The 18,567-nt window shown below is 29.9% G+C and overlaps 1 protein-coding gene across 2 annotated transcripts in view; it reads left to right on the forward strand.

The window, feature by feature from the left end:
- Positions 1 to 18,567, forward strand: part of LOC130896530 (adenylate cyclase type 5) — a 34,312-nt gene that overhangs the window by 13,549 nt on the left and 2,196 nt on the right. Inside the window, exons 2-24 of one of the 2 annotated variants that reach the window (XM_057804710.1) lie at positions 3,677 to 3,782; positions 10,195 to 10,440; positions 11,343 to 11,540; positions 12,124 to 12,349; positions 12,450 to 12,541; positions 12,606 to 12,794; positions 12,977 to 13,126; positions 13,193 to 13,314; positions 13,696 to 13,788; positions 14,609 to 14,755; positions 15,526 to 15,684; positions 15,740 to 15,881; positions 15,960 to 16,057; positions 16,111 to 16,270; positions 16,330 to 16,427; positions 16,480 to 16,570; positions 16,639 to 16,755; positions 16,810 to 16,929; positions 16,995 to 17,161; positions 17,512 to 17,642; positions 17,850 to 17,959; positions 18,030 to 18,249; positions 18,303 to 18,559. In XM_057804710.1, coding sequence (XP_057660693.1) covers positions 3,681 to 3,782; positions 10,195 to 10,440; positions 11,343 to 11,540; positions 12,124 to 12,349; positions 12,450 to 12,541; positions 12,606 to 12,794; positions 12,977 to 13,126; positions 13,193 to 13,314; positions 13,696 to 13,788; positions 14,609 to 14,755; positions 15,526 to 15,684; positions 15,740 to 15,881; positions 15,960 to 16,057; positions 16,111 to 16,270; positions 16,330 to 16,427; positions 16,480 to 16,570; positions 16,639 to 16,755; positions 16,810 to 16,929; positions 16,995 to 17,161; positions 17,512 to 17,642; positions 17,850 to 17,959; positions 18,030 to 18,249; positions 18,303 to 18,559 — 3,435 coding nt within the window. In that variant the 5' untranslated portion in view covers positions 3,677 to 3,680. Of the gene's footprint in view, positions 1 to 3,676; positions 3,783 to 9,655; positions 9,874 to 10,194; positions 10,441 to 11,342; positions 11,541 to 12,123; positions 12,350 to 12,449; positions 12,542 to 12,605; positions 12,795 to 12,976; positions 13,127 to 13,192; positions 13,315 to 13,695; positions 13,789 to 14,608; positions 14,756 to 15,525; positions 15,685 to 15,739; positions 15,882 to 15,959; positions 16,058 to 16,110; positions 16,271 to 16,329; positions 16,428 to 16,479; positions 16,571 to 16,638; positions 16,756 to 16,809; positions 16,930 to 16,994; positions 17,162 to 17,511; positions 17,643 to 17,849; positions 17,960 to 18,029; positions 18,250 to 18,302; positions 18,560 to 18,567 lie in introns of those variants that run through there. The other variant, XM_057804711.1, reaches the window with a different exon arrangement.

Below are 18,567 nucleotides of genomic sequence, written 5' to 3' on the forward strand. Positions count from 1 at the left end.
ATCCGTGAAGAAGTCAATGCATTCGCGACTTGAAAGACGGTGACTGATAATGAATATGACAAAAAGAAAACGGATTTTCCGTATAATTAAAGAAATCGACGCAATTGACTCGATAATCCCCTACAAAATACATTCAAACAATATTCCAAAAAACCAAATTAACATTTTTCTTTCTTATTGTTGAGCCGGCTTCTTTTCTGTTATAAATCAGTTCTTTAAAGTTTGAGAATTAGAATTTTAGTACGACGATTTCATTGACAGGACGCGTTTCAGAATTATAAAGGATATAAATGAACTTGAAGTAATAGCTTTTCAAATTTATAGTGATCAATTTAACTCCGAAAATTATCAACTTTGTATATTAATACCTACTTCATTTTCCGACAGAATCTCAAATATTTTTTTGTGACGATGGAAACTTCTACTGCATGAATTAAATATGATAAATGGCTGTTTTCCAAGAATGGCTTTTATAGCAATTCCTTTCCCAGGTAATTATTTATTAATGGCGGATTATCATCCTTCTCGGGATGTATTGAAAATTTAAAGTTGTTTCTATACGAATATACAAGGTGGTATAAATTACCCACTTTTTATTAACCTCAAATTAATCATTTTATTACACAGACGTATAATACCTTCGCTTTACTAATAAAAAAAAACTTATTAGAATAGAAAATTCCTCATATTTTATCTAATTATGTTTAATTGTATTAACTCTGCGATGTGTAATTATCGAATATTATGGGAATAAAGAAAATTTTTTAACTGCACTTTATAAAGACCGTTTTTCAATCATCTTTTTCAATGGCTTTAATAAAGAATGAAGGAGACGTCTAGTCGCTAAAGTGCTCTTTCAAAATCATTTCGCACCATTATTGATTAAAAAAAATGGAGTATAAAAAGTTTTATTATCAATAAAACACGTATCCAACGGTATACTTTGATGCAACCTTAAAAACCACTTTTCATTTTTAATTTCCTAACAAAAATCATTAAAAAAAAAAACAATTTTATTAGAAAAAAATTACGAGTAATGTCACGTTCGTAATTTGTACATATCGAGAGTTTAGTAAAAGTGATTCAGTTAAAAATAAGGGTGCTTTTAAGGGTGTTTGTTCTGCGTGAATAGCGATAGCATGTGGGTTTGATATACAAAAAATAAAAAAGTTATCCTGAATATTGTCTAAACTAGTTTTTATTTTTCACCGTCAATTCAACATTATTCAAAAACAACTTTTTCTATAAATCCCCCTGTATTGGGCAAATGTTAGGATACGTTAAAAAGCATTAAAATATAGTTTAACTTACTATTGCCACAGAAAAATAAATTTTTTCCTTTTTTCCCATTTGAATCATTGTAAAGTTGGTAATTTCTAAACGGATTAATATCATAATTTCAGGAATTGAATAACTAATGAATATTAATGGAAATTCGAGATGGAATTAACAAAAATTACCAGCACTTTGGTTAAATTATTAAAGTTATTCACGCGAAATAAACAATAAAATAAGATTAGATATTTTAAATGCTAAGAACTTGCATTTAAGTTACTTACAAATTCTATGCTATTGTATACAACTGCTTGATATTTTAGTAAAAAGTAAGGAAGATAAAAAAAAAAGATTGAAACGGGGCCGGATTAAGATTTATAAGGCCCGGGGCTAAAATAATGACGGGGCCCCATTAAGGAATTCGGAAACCCGGAAAAATTCACAAAATAATATCAATACGTTAGATTTGTGGTATCGACACATCAAAAAATATAGTGATTTCCAAATGATGGGGCACTCTCGGTCCTGGGGCCCGGGGCTATAGCCAAGCCCCTAGCTTAATTCGGCCCTGTACTGAAATGATTATTACGAAAATGGGTAATTCTTAATAGAATTAATATAAAACATTTCGAATTACCCTGTACAAATAAAATTCATATCGAAAAATATGAAATTCTATTACTAAAATATTCATGTTAGATCCAATATTCGTAATGAAATTGCAGCAAATGAAGTCTAGAATAAACTTCGACGAATTATTCGGATATTTTTGTAAGACTGTAGCCTTTGGGTAGTACGAACATTTCGCATGATTTAATTACCCGCTCAAAAACTTTCAGGAATCTACATTTAGAAAACCCTTCAGGCTATACCTAGGTCCCTTATGGAGACGGTTTGTCTTCTCATACAATCCCTTTTCAATTAAGGAAAGATCCAAGTAAGGATAGATTTAGGGTCGGGATTGCCCTTGTCAAAATTGGTCTGGTGAACGCTTCAGAAAATTTCGAATCAGTATTTGCGATTATTGGAAAAATAGTTTAAATATTATTATGGTATTTCGATAATTATTTCTCGAAATTTTCGATATAATTCAAATACGAGGTGAACAGAAACTTGATATAATAATTTCGTGACTGAGATATTATAACGATATAAATGGTTTGGTAGTAAAACGACAGATGATTTGGTAAAATAATGGTTATATTATGAAAGAACTCGAGATTTATTTTATATAATCTCCGAGGTAAGCTTTTTCTAACATAAAACTCCTATAAAACTTTGCTTTTCAGTCCCATTCATCTTGAGTAGGGAATTGTGTACGTAAAACTCTATATTTGTCTTTTTATTTTAAAAATTTATGGTTACTATTCTCTTGTTTCTTTATCGATTTTATAATCATTTTTTTCTTCAATTCTCCAAGTATATACGATTTTTATCTCATTTGAGAAAAACGTTTTTGTTCGAAATGAAACAACTTCATTTAGTTGTTTGAATATGTGAATTAGAAAATATTATTGTTGTGTTGAAATATTCTATTTCAAAATATATGATTATTAGTTTTTAGTCCATTCAGTTGGAATATACAATATTAACTATCCGTATTATGAAATACAAAGTAATGAAAATGGAATTTCCATTTTTATTTTCGATTCAATTTCCATTAAATTTACGTCATATTGAAAATAGAAAATGGAAAAAAATAATGGTCAAATGGAAATAATATGAGAATAGCCAACGGCAGCACTTACACAAATTTATTAATGGAATATAAATTATCGAATTGAATTTAATTTAATAGACGTATTTAAAATTTGAAACACATGTAAATCATTTTATTATTGAATTGTTAAAAACGAATATTTCACATTGTTCAGACTTTTGCATTTGTTTGGTAAATAGCCATCTCAGCAATTGAAAACGTTAAAACTAGTTAAATTGAATACTTTCAAATTACAAAGCCTCGTTGAAAGAAATAGAATTTCTAATGTTATACGTTAACAGAATGTGTTTATTTATGAATCAGACTTATTTTATTTATAGTGTTAAGACTTCGACTAAAACAACAGTGGCAGTTTTATAGTATTTTAACTTAAACAGAAGATGCTGAAAATAGATTAAACAAATTAACAAAAATCGGTTTGATCTGTCTTCTAATAAACTCGAACAATTAAACTGCATTACTAAATATTAAAAAAAAAACATTCCACATATTTCCTGTTTTACTATATCAACGGTCTTTTTTATTAATTCCAAAATCTTGAAATCAAAATCAATTTTTCGATTGAAAATTCTTTTGGTTAGGTTATAGAATTTTTTTTTCTATTTCATTGATTCTTAACGTATATCAATTTGTTTTTATCTTTTATCGATTTCATCTTAACAATAAAATTGTTTGTTCCAGAACCATGCAATCAACGCCGATGTTGAGGTCCTTTAGTTCAGATTCATCGCACAAAAGGGATTGGAAACAACGGTTAAGTTTAAGGGATAATCGCAGAAAGGATACTGTAAGTACCTATAAATGGTATTTTTATTTTACTTTGAAATAGTAAAACATAAACTTCATTCTCTAGTATCTTTTAGGTATCTACCTCGTTGTTTTCATTGTGGAAAATAATCGTTTCGTCTGGTCGTTTTCTCCTAATCTGCAATCGATGAAACTTTTATTTTCAAATTAACCAACCGCGATTATATACATCTAGAATCGTTAAAAAAACATTTAATCCCTTTATTTATTTATTTTTTGATATTGTTCATCTGTGGAATATCGAGTATATTTATCCAATATTTTCCTATTCCAGCTCAAATTTATATTAAATACGACTCCGATTGTTACTCAGTTCAACGATTTCGTAGATCGCGTTATTTTTATTAGGTCATATCAAGCTGTTCCGTATCCGTTTATTTCCGAGTCTGAATCGAATCCACGATCATTTTCTCATTCAATTCATACGAATTATTCAAGTAAATATTATGTACTTGTCGTGAAATCTTGGATATCTCTTATTAAGTCGTTTTTATCGATATTTTTTGGTCCCATCGAAAATAGATCTTAATTTAATTTAACTAGCTTATTATTCTGAATGATATTGTGGTCAATTGATACTAGAAATACATATTTCAGTCTAATCCTATTAGGTTTAAGTCGAATATCGCGAAACGTATGTTATTTTCTTTGAATACGTATATATATAAATCGATAAAATCTAATACACACTAGATGTGGTCTAGATGTGGTCCACAACCTCAACAAGCTATTCTGAGGAGCATTGAATTTACCGTGCATTGCCAATTAATAGATAATTCGCTCAATTTGAACGTAATTGACATAAACAGTCAACAGTCAACAACCGAAATTTACACATCGTGCAAAATTGTGAAAAAACCTTATGTAACATTTTCATCGTTTCTAATTTTGAGTACAACGTTTAAGACTCGAGATTCTTCGTTTGAAAATAGTGAAACAAAACAATAATCATTATACAGAGAATTGATGAAATAAAGAATGAAAAAACGCAACAAAGAAAGAGAATTTTTATAAAAAATAAAGTAGAGAAAGAAAGCACAGCATAAAGGGTAGAAATCATAACAAAAAAGTGAACGGAATTCATGAAAATATAGATATTTTGAATAATCTATGTTGTAATAATTAAATTGTTTACTAGAAATTCAACGGAATGGTTTTAAATCTTATTTATTTACTGCTAAACAGTATTTAGTAAAAATCCACAATCGACTAATTCTTATGTAAATTAACTTTAAAATGTCGATTGAATCTGCGGGCTTAATTCGAAGTTGATTGAATAAATATAAAAGCCGAAATTTAAATACACTATATAAAACTCGTCGTTGACGATCCGATTATTTTTCATTGCGAACCTAGAAATATCACAAAACTTCGTATTATCACAAAAGTATTTTTCGTGATGGCTGAATTTTGGAGTCACTGAAAAATGAATACCTCAAATGGCTGTGAAGTTTGATTAATTTTAAATTGAGAATCTTTTGAATATGAAGTTCAACTCAACTCATTTATTATACGGTAGTAAACAATATAATTGATAAAATTTTAATAAAGACGTCGAGATATATAACAACTACGTAAAATTGATTTAATACGCTCCTACAAATATCATTATATTTATTGTTACGTAATAATCATCAATATAATAATATTTAGTGATAATTGAAATGTGTAGTAGTTATAAATAGATAGTTACTCGTTAAATAATAAATTTACCTGATGGAATTTTATACAAAAATATTTGGTTTGCCATGAAACAATTGGAGTTATTTCAAACGTATCTAGTAATAATTACCTCAAATTATCATTAAAATTTTGAAACAATGTGGAAATTTTCTAATTAACCTTTAGTTACCCGACGAAAATCCTGTTACGCCCCAAAGTCGGTTTAGAGTAAATCCCTCTCAGTTTTCATTCAATTTAACAATTTCAACTGTTTCACGAGAAGTACCAAAAACATTCTATAAAATTGAATATCTATAACATATACGAAAGAACGTTTATTTATAACGAATTAATCAATAATTGTCAATATATAAACAAAAATCCAGTTACGATGATTATTAATTAGGGGTATTTGTAAAAATAATTAAACACATTAATAATTGAAAGATTCGTGATTTTACCTTGGATGTTTATCAACTTAATATTTTAGGTATGTACGGTGTATTCTTTATTTAAAATTGTACCTGATTTTATTACTTACAGTTCGAAAACCTTTTTACTTTTAGGAAATATTGAAATAAATTCTTTTACAAAACTGACAATCTAAAAGAGTATTTTTGTACTCAATTAAGAGATAAAACACTAAAAATTTAATGTCAACCAATGGGAAAATGAGTTATTGATTGACTACGAGTATATTAAATTTGATGTATCGATTTATCTTTGTTAACAAGCGATTCAAACGGTGGAACGAACGAAGCTAAAGGGCGACAGCAACTATGACATCGAGAAAGCGAAATCCTTTGTTGTCTATTGATAACATACAAGTTTTCGCGCGATAATGGCCGCGTCAATTCATAAATGATATCAATAAAATAGCAATTTCGATTCTGGTTGGATAATAGTTATATATATACGAGCCCCGTCCCATTTCAGTTATTAAAAATCGGCAAATTGTTTCGTTTCGAGCACTTTATATTTTCTATAAACATTTTAGATACTTTTACAGGAGTTGCAAGTCTTAACATATGTTATAATTACAAACCAAAACAAAAAACAAATGTAATCAGGAAAGCTTAAACAGCCGTAATTCTTTGAGGCATGGTGTTTATCAAATTCTGGCAGTATTCGGGAGTAAAATCATCCCAAATTTGTATTTGGGATTTGGGATTTGCACCCAACTGCTTTTTCATTTCATGCCAAAGTGTTTCTATTGGTGATAAATCTGGACTAATTGAAACCCACTCTAAAAGTGGAACCATTTTAAGGCCTTTTTTGACTTATGACGTGCTGCTCCATCTTGCCGAAAAATAAAGGCTTTCCCAGCGGTTACTTCTCTTGTTGGCAACAATGATTCTTCTAAAATATCCATGTACTTTTCAGTATTGACAATTCCGTTTATTAAATGCATTCCGCTTCAAACAATCTGGATGAAAAGCTACTTCGATCGTCACCGTCACCCACGCAAACTTCAAAACGAGACTCATCAATCAAATGTATACAAGCTACACTGTTCAAAATTCCAATTTTTATGCTCTTTGACCCATTTAAGTCTATTTTTCTTTTGGATTTGAGTCAATAATGGCTTTTCCTTGGCCTATGTATAGAAAATTTAAATTTAGAAATTTATGCATTAAACTAACGCCTTGTATGTCCGAAATCCTAATTTTTGAGCCTCTCTGAGACATGTGGACATTGAAAGCCGCCTATCCACTGCATTACTCCAAAGTAAACTTAGTTGACCATAGTTGGCACGTCTGTTTTGTTGAATTATTCTTTTATACAACTTTCGCGATTTCTGAGTTCTTTTCCCCATTTTTGAATAAGTTTATTTATGATTAATCGAATTTTTTCATCAATAACTTTTCCTCTACACATTTTAAAAATTTATTTTCACCTTATTACTTCAAAAATCTATCTGTCACTAAATAAATCTAAATGTCTTTTTTTTTGTTTAAAGTTTTGTACCAAAATACCAAAGTAAAATAACAATATTAGGTCACTCGTTAACAAAGGAAAAAAACAAAAATAGCGAGATAAAGAAGCAAATTTCCACAAATACGTTGGTTTTAATATTTTACATGGCTTCGGTTTCCTTTTGGAAAGCTTTACTTTGAGTCTTATTTCAGTTCACCGCCCTTATATACGTTTTATGTTCGCAATTTACATATACATCGAACACTGACTCAACTGTGACGAAATTCGTTTCATATAATATATACGAACGAATCTAAACAATAGAAATTTTTAAAATATTTAAATGGGACAAAAAAATGTTGTGCTGGTACCTATCAATATAAATTCATCGAAAATTCTTGTCGATAATGATGAATTTATTCAGGTAAGAGATTCTCCAACGATATTTTCATAGAAATTTCAAATAAATGCTGATATGTTGTTGCAGAGAGTCATAGATATTGAGAATCATGTAATTTTATCAAAAATTAAAGATCGATATATTTGCTAATCCGATATCTGACCAAACAACACGTAACAACGTTATCGCAGATTAATTTACTTGATTCCGTAAATAAATTCGACGAGAAAGTACGTTTGGAATGATTTTACAAAATTTGAGGCTGATTAAAGTATATCCGAAAATTTCTTTCATTTTAGATATCGAGCTTTTCGTAATTTATTATGGTTTTAGAAATTACCGTCCTAAATATGCGAAGATTGAAATCTAAACAAGTAATTAATAGTCGACTAATTTTATATCAAATGGCGATGTGTAACAAAAAGTTTCTACAATATTACAAAGTTTTATTCGATTCTAATTATGAAATTATAAAAAAGTCGGCACGTTCCTATAAATACTTTAAATTATTTAGCCCGCTTACGATTTATTCTCGATGGATTATTTATACAATTGAATCATTTTAAGTAAAGTAAAAGATTAGAATAATCAGTAGACTTATATTTGACCACCCCGTGTTTTTAAACAGATTTGTTCAATATTTAATTGTAAATTAAGAAGTAATTAGTTCGCGGTAAATTCGATAAAGATAAATAATTAAATAACAATCGCGTCATTTCGATTGTCAAGGACCTTTTTGCATAGACAAATTTAAATATATGGCATGCTGTATTAATCAATACCGAAACCTCTTTAAACACCTACGCAAGCGTAGCATCTCAAGAAACCCAAATTCAAAATTGTATATAACGTTGCAAAGGTAATATAAAAAAAAAAAAAAGATGTTCAATTTGTGCAAAATGGTAGTGAACTGAAGCAACCTTTAGAAATAACTTCAATAAGGTTGTCGTCGATATATAAAAGACTGGCACCTGATTAATATTCTCGAATATTATGTTTACATGCAATCGAAACAAGTTTAACGGTAATCGAATACGGAAATATCTGATAAAATTGTTACAGGACGCGGAATGTTTGTAGCGTTATACAATAGAAAAACAGGAAAGAATTGCATTATTTTTTTATTATCAAATCTCTTCGTGATCGAAGGATCTTTAGGACAAAAAGTATTCGCAAAGGATTATTATTTCCACTTCTAAATAATTATGTGATTCAATGGCTCTCGATGAATTCAACTCGACGGAACACAAATAAACTTCTTTAGAGTATATAATTAATGAAATATTACCCATTCTTTTTTTCGTCCAGGTGATTTTCAATTTCCTTATTTATAGAGGAAAGTTTGTAGAGACGATAAATAACAAGTGGTATTAAGAAGCTTTCAGATATGAAGAATTTGATGGATGAATAGTATTTTCTTCTAACGAAAATTTCACACAATAAATTCGTTTTTTTGACTTTTGATTATTTCTTAATTTTTGGTCTATTTTATACGTATTCCAACAGTATTTTGTAATAAATAAATGTATTAAGGATATGTTTGTAACTCCATAGATCAATTACTATTTACTAATAAAAAAACATCACAATAATTGCTACGGATATTACCTTTTTCTCCTAAATAAATTACGAACCAATTAGGTTTACGAGATCAAGTATCTGTTTGTTTTATTTAGTTGAGAGAAAACTATTTTTAGTATGTGTATATTGTATACGACTATTACTAGATTAAGAATTAATTGGATTCATGTAATGAATATCTGTTTTTGTTATTTTGTTTAGTCGAAATGAAAATATGAACGAGATTTTAAGGTCAATGCTAAATTAACAGATAAACAGTAGAAAAATAGAAAATAAATAAAAATATCGAAAACGAATCTGATTCTAATATCAAATTTTATTTAATAAAGTTCATTCTGTCTATTAATCTATTAATGACTTGTTAGTATGAGATTACAAATGAATCTTGAATGGAATAATAATTCTATCATCAATAAATGGTTTGAATCGTTGAAAACTTTCGAAAATAAACAACAAAAAAAAATAGTTTTGAACGTAATTAGTTGTAAATACCATTAATTAACAACACCTGGTATGTATTTAACTCTTCTGTTCGATACGATATATAAAAAATAATATCAACAAGTCAATCAAACAATTAATATTATTTGAGCTGAGCACAATATTTTACTAAAACTTTTCATTGCGAATCAATTCAAAGTTTCTTAAGTATGTTCCGTCATATAGGTCTAATTTTTTTTTATTTTGAAAATCGTATACAAAGATGTAAGTGGTTGTATTTACGACAATCGATATATGTTACATATATTAGTTGACGCTCTTCAAAAGTAAGGACGTCCCCTTGGTGGTATATGAGCTATCTTCATTGAGATTTGATTTTTTTTTGTCTCAGGAATCGGCGTCGAATCGAAAAGGATGTACAAGAAAATGGACGAGTTTAAAAAGTAATCCGAAATTGAACGTTGACGTTGGAGATGGCGGGGGTACGAGTGGATCAGTTTCAACTCCATCATCGACTGCAAACACAAGTCCCCTATTACCATCTTCCTGTACAGAATCAACAAGGAAAAGTAATTGGCAAGTTATCGAACATTTCGGATCGAAAGATAAGGGCAGTATGTCGTCTAGTCTGATTGCCGTAAGTCTCAAAACGCATTATTTATATGAAACAAATACTTTATTAAAAGTTTGTTCAGTATAGTCGTAAATGTTGCGCTGAAATTCTAAATTAATCCCTTATTTGCTACATTATATAGAATAAGAAAAAGTTTGATCCATACCGTTTTCCGATCGGCGTGAAACCGCGCCCGAGAATTTCGTAGCGGCAACCTAGACGTATTCAAAGGGGTGTGGATTTTCATATTAAATGAACGTATTCATCTGTTTCGGAAACAGTATTCACCCTAAGAGTCGATTGCGGCCGGATCAGCTCAACCTTAATAAATTGAATATAACCGCTTGAACCTTTCCCGAATTATTATCTCGAATTAGACATTTCGGATCCTTTCCATCATTTTATCTGCTTCATTTTGTGTTGAATTGTATAAGCAAAAAAAAATAGATCTGTTCAGAATATAATAAAAGATAAAAAAATGTTTCGAAACTTTTTTTGACACGTGATAAATCAAATGAATTGTGTGCCTGAAAAATATAAACCCCACAAAAATTAACGCATCACTGGTATTTTAGGCTGGTCGTAATGTCCGAATAAGCCTACAGAGTGTCAACTAGAAGTCCACGTCTTACCAGAGAATATCGAGTAGCAAAACGAATGAAAGCTGTAATAAACAAAATACGAATTAAAAAAGTTTTTTTCACTTGAAATCGAAATGCAAATACAAAAATTCATAATAAATTTATTTCGTTCCAATAAAACAAGTTGGAAATGTTTTGTTTCATATTACCAAAGCTAATATGAGAATTGAATGTTGATTCATATTTTATTAACTATAATATTCAAAAATTGTTCAGGCAGTCTCGTTCTTTTGATTGGATTTGTTTTTAAAATATGCCGTTTTTAAAAACAAATCAAATTTCCAGGTTGGAACGGTACCAAGATCACCTCTTAATAAAGAAAATGATTCCGTACCGAATTCTAGCCCCGATTTAGATGGCCAAGAAGTTGAAGCGGAACTTTTGGTGACACACAATCAAACGCGACAATCGAATGACGTTTTTTCCAAATTACGAAGACTTATTAAAAAAGTGTGTAGTACTCATCAATTCAAAAATGAACAGGTACGGATGTAATTTTTATTTTCCTATTTTCCACGGTATACTCGAAAAGGTTTTTCGATTGAAGTGAAAAGTCCGTGAAGTGTTTCTGCAAACTCAATTTAAAAGATCGTGTCTCGCGAATGATAAAATTGTTTGTTGCTTTTTTTTTTCTAAGATCTGAGAGTGGCAGTAAGGGCTTTTAGGCGTTTTTAATGGGTTTTCCAGATGGGTACGCATCTACCGAATAAATTGTCAGTCATCGGTTAGATAATGCATTATTACCAACAAAGAATGGTTTTTATATTTAAATTTAAGGGTTGAATTTTTTTTCTTAGACTATATTTAATTGGCGTACTTAATACTCGTGAAGTTACCAGCAACGACCCCAATTTAGGGACGCGTTTCTTTTTATTTTTCGTCACGGGGTAGTTTTATGTAATATAGGTTCAACCAAAAAAGAAAACTGCTTTTGTTTTTTTTTTGTTATATTCTCGTCATTAATAAGATTGTGAATGAGAGATGCTATATTAAAAATGCAGTGGAATTTATCATTTTCATATGTAATTGTTGAATAAATGTTCAACGTTATTTATTGCACTTGCAGGTTGAAATGCTCTACCAAAGATATTTTTTAAAGATGAACCAGAGCAATATGACTAATTTGATAACTCTTCTTTTAACTTTATGCGTTTTACTCTTCATGATCTCTCTAACGGACTTCGCGATGCCCCGTCAATTAGATACGCATACGACAGGACCGGATTTAGTACCTTACGATAAACTACTTGTGCTTATGTGCACTTCGGCGTGCTGTGTAGCTATTTACGGGGGTATGTAATATCCAAAAATGACGATAATTATAATTATACTCGATTTTAAAATCGATTCTTCAATTCAATTTTTTTTTTGTCAATACATTTATAATTCCAGTTTTGCTTAACGTAGTATCAAGACCGGCGATGAACGAAGTCTACTTGATAATAATTTCTTATTTTATACTCGTTACTTTTCTCACGTTAGAGGTAAGTTTATAATTATCAACGTTTCGTAATATATCGATTTGTATTATTTTTTATTTTATTTCAGATATTGATATCTTTTTACTTTGACGATAAACGACCACTTTTAGGATCTTCTTTCGCGCTTTCATGTACGTATTTAACGTACGCTTTGATGCCAAACAGACTCAAAGACGCCCTTTTGTCCGGAGTAATTTTAGCGATCACCGAAATTATTTTATTGATATATGTAGGGAAGGTGATCGGTCCAACAGAAGTAAGCGCTCTAATACAATTAACAATTTCATGGTTAAATTTCTCTAGATAGACAATAATAGGGTCTGTTTTCAAGGGTTGGTGAATGTTTTTAATGTCTATTCGGTAAAGAAACTGTGGGTGTTCTATTCTTTTCATTACAATTAAAACTATTTCCAAACATTTATATATTTTTGTATGTAGATTATCAGCTGTTTGATAATATTTTTATGCGCCAACGTCGCCGGTATTTGTACTCATTATCCCAGGGAAGTAGCCCAGAGAAAAGCATTTTTAGAAACGAGACAATGTATCGAAGCGAGACTTAAAATCCAAAGAGAAAATCAACAACAAGTGAGATACCATTTCTTATAATTAATCGCAGCAAAAACTATTTTAAAAACTCTTTTTTTTTTTAAGGAGAGATTGTTATTATCAGTATTACCTCGTCACGTGGCTATGGAAATGAAAGCCGATATTGCAGGGCAACCCAAACAGGAGCAATTTCATAAAATTTATATACAAAAACACGAAAATGTAAGGTGGGTACTTTATTTCAATCGGTATTGAATTTTACTTATTCGTATATTTTCCCCACTCGATCCTACATGTCATTATATACTCAGTATTTGTTCCACTCGCTCCTATCCGTTATTGAATACTCAGTATTTGACCCACTCGCTCCTACCTGTTATTATATACTCAGAATATTTCAACTTGACACTTTATTTTTTTTTCTCTTTATCGTGAAATTGAAGTTTCTCTCGTCTTACTTGTATTATTAAAATTCTTGTCTCAATGTTTTTGAACAATAAAATGATTTCCGAGATCTTCGTATCTCCATCAAACACCATATTCTTTCACTGAATCTAATTATATAACAAAGAGAAACCTCTTTTCTTTTTATATTTCGTCCGTTGCAGCATTTTATTCGCAGACATATGCGGGTTTACAACTCTTTCTGATCAATGTACTGCAGAGGAGCTGGTTCGAATTTTAAACGAATTATTCGCACGGTAAGTTCCAACTTTTAACTTTAATTAAGAATAAAAATAGAAAAAAAAACTTTCGATTTATAAAAATTATCAACGGTATCGTGAAAAAAATCAAATTTAGTTACATTCAAATTGATGGCGGCACGTGTTGAATAAATGGCGAAGGCGCCGCGGAAGTGGAAATTTTAATAAATGGTGCGTGCGCCCGTCTTAATAGACGATGCAAGTGTACAAACAACCCTCAAATGTATTTGCGATAAAATAATACAAAATTTTGATTAAATCACTTTTTTTTCTATATATATCGGCTTAAATGTGAGATAGATTGAGCACAAATTACGTTTGGAGAAAATTAAACGGAACTTTTCGCCTCATCTTCCCCTAAATGACATATCAAATAAAGAGGATATCCGGCGGAAGGATATTCCGGATGTGGAAGAGGTCGAAGCTACTGTAATCGTCAATAATCCTATCGTTCAAAAGAACTCTTACAAATTTTCACGAAAAAGGGGATTAAGTGTATCATGTTGTAGTTCTTGTCGAATCTGAGAGTGATGAGGCGACGGTTGTTTTGTAATATAATTCATAAATCCCTTTTTATACAATTTCATGACCCAAATGACGATTATTATTTTTTTTTATAAAAATTTAGCGTTCGATTCGAGGAATTTTGAAAAAAAAGATACAATCAAACGGGGACTGACTGTATAGAAACATATTTACTTCCGGTGTTGACAAACGTAGAAATTACCACTAGTTCAAAAACATGTTTCTTTTTTTCAAAAATAATTTTGGTATAATAATTTCAATCTTAACCAAATTAATGATTTTATTTATTTAGATTTGATCGTTTGGCGGCAGAACATCATTGTTTAAGAATTAAACTTCTGGGAGATTGTTATTATTGTGTTTCCGGCCTTCCGGAAGCTCGACCCGATCACGCTCACTGTACAGTAGAAATGGGATTGGATATGATAGATGCTATAGCGTAAGTAGTTCATAAAAAAGTTCACCAATTAAGTACAGGAAGCGAGTGTTCAATTTATCCCTTTATTCAGACGTCCTACAATATGATTATGTTTAATTTACATTGCTATTATTATCAAATATTTTTAACTTTGAATATAAAAATACATATAAATCTATATATGGACATGTAAATGTAGTTTTGATTGCCTAATTCACAAGAATTGATCATGTTTAGTTGGCTACCTTCTAAAGTTAATGTATATTAAGTTGCCTACCTTCTAAAGTTAATGTATGTTAAGTTGTCTACCTTCTAAAGCTAACGTATACTAAGTTGCCCACCTTCTAAAGCTAATGTATATTAAGTTGCCTACCTTCTAAAGTTAATGTAAATTAAGTTGCCTACTAAAACATCTTATAAATATGAAGATTGAATTATTTATGAATATTTATTTGTTTTTTTTACCAATTTCAAATAATTCAAAGTTTATTTTATATCAAATGTATATATTTATCAACTTATACACAAACGATTTATTTTTATGAATTTTTTCAAGTATTAATCATTAAGTTAAATGTGTATCATGATATTAATAATAACTTTTTTCCAACTACTTTTTAATATTTACTATACAGCGTGTCCCATTGAAATTATTTAATAGTTATCGTTTTTTGTAAACTAAAAGTTACTAATTATCAATTTGACAACAAAATTAATTTACTTTTTATTTATTTCGTATAAGGGAATTATAATTATTATAAACTTTGACCATTTCGATTTATTTATTACAGATTAGTAAGGGGTGTTATGAATGTTAACGTGAACATGAGAGTGGGTATTCATACTGGTCGGGTTCATTGTGGAGTTCTTGGTTTGCGAAAATGGCAATTCGATGTTTGGTCGAATGATGTTACTTTAGCTAATTACATGGAAAGCGGAGGAATTCCTGGGTAAATACAAATAAATATAGTTTATTGATGAAATTTGTGCTTGTATGTTTTTTAGGAGAGTTCACATCACTAAAGAAACGTTAAAATGCCTCGGTAACGATTATATAGTTGAAGCAGGACATGGAGGTGATCGAAATTCGTATTTAAAAGATCACAATATTGATACATATCTCATAGTAGCACCACCATACAGAGGTGTAAGTTTATTTGTTTATATATATACTGGATGAATGTGTAAGTTTTTTTAATGAAATATATTTATTTTTTCGTTCCAGGATTCTTCCGTTCCTTATCAAAATCATCCGATGAACGGAAATATTGCTAAAGAAATGAGAATTATGGGACACGGTTCTCAACATGGTCACCCATCAAAGTGAGTTATATTGTTAGTTTAGATAGAAAGTGTGTAATTGATAATTTTTATAGACTTGGTTTTGGTGAATCAGTGGAAAGGGAGAAAAATCCCGAAGATGAAGTAAATGAGTATTTAATGAAGGCCATCGATGCAAGAAGTATCGATAGGTTGAGAACTGAACATTGTCGTACTTTACTACTCAACTTTAGAGATCCGATAAAAGAATCTAAGGTATTTATGTATATTTTATTTTACGATATTCAATTTTTATATTCTAATTTTTATTTCAGTATGTACTTGAAAAGGATCGAATGCTTACTATGTATTTTTTTTGTTCGACATTTTGTTTTATAACTATTTTAATAGTTCAGTTAGTAGTATTTCAAAGGTGAGTTATTTTTTACATTAAATATCTGATGTTTTAGTGTATATATTTTCAGAAATGATACCGCATTGCTGTGTTCAATTCCAGTATTATTTTTCTTAGTGTGCATACCCCTGTTGGTATACATAGATAACATAAAACAACGGGTAAGTCGTTATTATTTTAATAATGTTTTTATTATATTCATAATTATTTTTATATATTTATTTTTTAGAAAAGATTTTCAACGTTATTTCTTATTTCGAAAACTATACACAAAAACAGGAATGTCGCTCAAGTTTTCTGTTTCGTAATGGCTGTTTGTATATACGGTTTAGTTATATTTCAAATGGTATGTAATCGCCTTTCATTTATCGATAATAGTTATTTCATTATCTATTTCCAGTTTTCACTATCGTTTGAAATACAATGTCTGAATTCTACCTTCGGTGGATCAAACTGTACCAATTATTCGCTCAATTATTCTAATGAGAACAAAGGCTGTAAACAATATTATTTAATAGATGTGAGTATGAACGATATAATATAGAGTATGCAGAACAAAAGTTGATTTTCTTTTTAATTTCTTAGTATTTATTGCTACTCGTAATGGTGTCGATGATTGCTTGTGCCGTCTACCAAATTTTAATTTCATTATTAAAGACAATCGTTTTGTTGGGGGGAATGGCTGGATTTCTTGTCGCCTATATACTCTACAATAAATCTTTGGAATCAATTATGTGCATCTACAAAAACAAGTAAGTAAATTATTTTGTAATTACGCATTCGAATTATATGTAATTGATTTAGCAAGTAATTAAATTATTCCCAACCTCAAAAAATATACAGGACGTCTAATGAATTGAGAGTTTGCTAAGAAATAGTACGTAGTTACTTGTGCTAGATATACTTTTATTGTACCATATACTTGAAACGCATTTTTTTTTTAAAGCAATAAAATAAAAGATCTTGAAAATTAACATGTGGTACAGGGTTTGCCAACAAATATCTTTTATAAAATTAAGAAATACAGAATATTTTTCAAATTAATTTTTTTCTTCTTTTTCATATTATAATATCTAAACTATGTACTTGATTATTATTTCAGCGAGAATACTTTTACTCATCATTATATGAACGTTATAGTTTTGGGAGGGTTTGTTCTAGCTCTAATTATACATGGGCAACAAACCGAAGCTACATACAGATTAGATTTTGTATGGAAATTGCAAGCTACAGGTAATTAACATAATTTTATCATCAATATTTACAAAATGTACCATTTTGACTGCACATTTTTTTTTCTATCTTAAGTTTCGATAACGATATTATATTCTTCAGAGACGTTTCAGTAAATTGTATTCACTATTTAAGTTAGTAGAATTCGGTGGATAGATAATAATACCTAATTGAAATGTATAAATATTTTGAAACGATTTATTTCAGAGGAAAAGGAAGACATGGAACACTTGGAAGCATACAACAGAAAGCTTTTGGCCAATATTTTACCCGTACACGTGGCCGAACATTTTTTGAACAGCGACAAAAATAACGACGTGAGTATGAGATAAATCCAAATATCGTTTGTTCAAAACTTATCGAAATTGTTGTATTCAATAATAATAGGAACTCTACCACGAGCAATGCGATTTTGTTTGCATTATGTTTGCTTCGATACCGAATTTTTCCGAATTCTACGTAGAATTAGAAGGTAACAACGAAGGAGTCGAATGTCTACGATTACTCAATGAAATAATAGCGGACTTTGATGAATTATTATCAGAAGAATCGTTTAAATACATCGAAAAAATCAAATCGACTGGAGCCACATATATGGCAGCCTCAGGTAAAAAAATATTGATTCCAATGATCGATTCCGTAAAATTTTTCTCCTTTTAGGTTTAACTCAAAATACATGCGATATGTTGGAATTTAAACACGTAACGGCAATGGCCGATTATGCTCTTCGATTAAAGGAATTACTCGAAGAGGTCAATGAGCATTCTTTCAATCACTTCAGGATTAGAATTGGCATCAACGTCGGACCGGTAGTTGCCGGAGTGATTGGAGCTCGCAAACCGCAATACGATATTTGGGGTAACGCCGTCAACGTAGCCAGCAGAATGGACAGTACTGGAATTCAGGATAAAATTCAAGTAAGTAC

Source organism: Diorhabda carinulata, chromosome 7 (assembly GCF_026250575.1).
Source record: "Diorhabda carinulata isolate Delta chromosome 7, icDioCari1.1, whole genome shotgun sequence".
In the NCBI taxonomy this organism is placed as follows: domain Eukaryota; kingdom Metazoa; phylum Arthropoda; class Insecta; order Coleoptera; family Chrysomelidae; genus Diorhabda; species Diorhabda carinulata.